This window comes from Gavialis gangeticus, unplaced genomic scaffold (assembly GCF_001723915.1).
Source record: "Gavialis gangeticus isolate Ggan-Ray unplaced genomic scaffold, GavGan_comp1, whole genome shotgun sequence".
Lineage (NCBI taxonomy): Eukaryota > Metazoa > Chordata > Crocodylia > Gavialidae > Gavialis > Gavialis gangeticus.
In genome coordinates, this window is record NW_017729002.1 from 16,895,107 (window position 1) to 16,897,000 (window position 1,894).

The 1,894-nt window shown below is 46.6% G+C and overlaps 1 protein-coding gene across 1 annotated transcript in view; it reads right to left on the reverse strand.

Moving 5' to 3' along the window:
* TRAP1 (TNF receptor associated protein 1) overlaps positions 1 to 1,894 on the reverse strand; it is a 66,040-nt gene that overhangs the window by 25,996 nt on the left and 38,150 nt on the right. Inside the window, exon 7 of the mRNA XM_019507549.1 lies at positions 322 to 431. Coding sequence (XP_019363094.1) covers positions 322 to 431 — 110 coding nt within the window. The remainder of the gene's footprint in view (positions 1 to 321; positions 432 to 1,894) is intronic.

Consider the following 1,894-nt stretch of genomic DNA (forward strand, 5'->3'; position numbering starts at 1 on the left):
CCCCCCCCCCACGAGCTGCAAGTCTGTCCCGTGCCCTGCCCTGGCTGGGCAGTGCCTACCCCTGCCCCCTCCCTCACTGCGAGAGGGATCTGCACCCCCACCACCCCTTCCATCATAACAAACTTACCAGCTGGAGGCAGCTCTCCGCACTGTATCAAAAATGGGATCAGTATTGGCTGATATGCCTCCTTAAAAACTGAATATTGGTAATGGCCCCAAAAATCTCTATTGGTGCACCCCTACCTTTATCTCCTGCTCCTAAGGTCAGTGGATGTTCTGAGGACTCAAAGTACATCAGCAGCATATTTCTGCCCTGCTCACCTCTGACTCGGTCCTTGTTCGCAAACTCCTTGCATTCGTCTTTGAGATGGATGATTATCTTAGTCCCAGTTCTGACACCAGAAGCTTCAGCGATCTCAAATATTCCTGACCTAGGATTAGAAACATACCACTATATATAACCCTCCTTCTAGGGAATGTTCATTAATAAGGCAAAGTGAAAAACGTTTTAACAATGAGGACAAGCGCTCGCAGCATCCAGCTCCCACTATAATTCAGGGAGAACTGGGCACTTACAGGCTTCTTATGCCTTTGAAAAAAATCAACCCTAAAAGCATTTGCTTGTAACAGGAACTACCAAATGCAAACTCTACCAACCTTAACATAGGGTGGGGAGGGGAGGTACCAGAAAGCACACACTACAGGTCCTGGCATACAATGCTTCAAAATAATACCAGCAGACTTTACTGAGTGATAACACATTACACACTGGGTCATTTAGTTTAAAAGGAAGAGAAAAATTAGCCTTGACAGAAAAGGTTCTTTGGGTAAATGTGATATCTTTTCTTAGACCAATGAAAGAACCTTGACCAAAAGAACCTTGTCTGCCTATGTCCTTAGACCACACCTATAACCAACACCTCCAAAATGTCACAATCTTGTACATTTCAAATAAAAGGACTTGCAACCCTCAATCTCCTGCCAAGCTGCCTGGGCAGTTTCATAGTTCACAGTTCTTTGTTGATTCAAACCTGTGGGCCCCAACCTATGATGAGTTCCCTGAATTACAGAGAGGCAGCTGCACTCTGCTACAGATGCCCTTTGTTGCCGAATTCTAGCACTGATGGTCACTTCCACACTGTCTTCTTCAAACACCTGCTTTCGCACTGGGGATGACAGGCCATGATGAGCAACACCAGTGAAAGGCACAGGAGTGGCAGGCAACACTCCAGTGATCCTAGCAGGAGGATTACAGCACTTTTGTAGTTCATCAAATTAGCATTTAGCACAATGAAACTTTGACCTGCTATACTGCTTTTATTATAAAACAGTTTTCAGGGATTTGTAACTCAGCACATTCTTTCTCCCCAAGGGCTTTTAATAGAATAGTTTTCCACCTCTAGGGCTCCGTCTTAACCCAGTCCCAGATCTGCAGTAATTCAAGATTATGGCACCTGACAGACATCCTATAGCTTGCATGAAAAAAGTTGGTGGTTCACACCTCAAAGTTCAGTTTCAGAGTAGCTAAGGTCAGGAGGGACCTGAACAAATCATCTAGCCTGACCCCCCTGCCACAGGCAGGAATGAATGCTGGGTTCACAAGACCCCAGACAGGTGATCATCCAACCTCCTCTTGAATTTGCCCAAGCTAGGGGTGAGGACCACCACCCTAACTGTAAAATATTGCCACCTGATCTCTAACCTAAACCTATTCTCCATCAGCTTATTACCATTGTTCCTCGTCAACCCAGGTGGTGCTGGGGAACAAAAGGGCTCTAGCTATTTGCTGTTGATCTTCCCTGATGAGTCTGTAGGCAGTCACCAGGCCCCCCCTCAGCCTCCTCTTGCTGAGGCTGAACAGGTTCAGGTCCCTCAGTCTCTCCTCGTAGGGCCA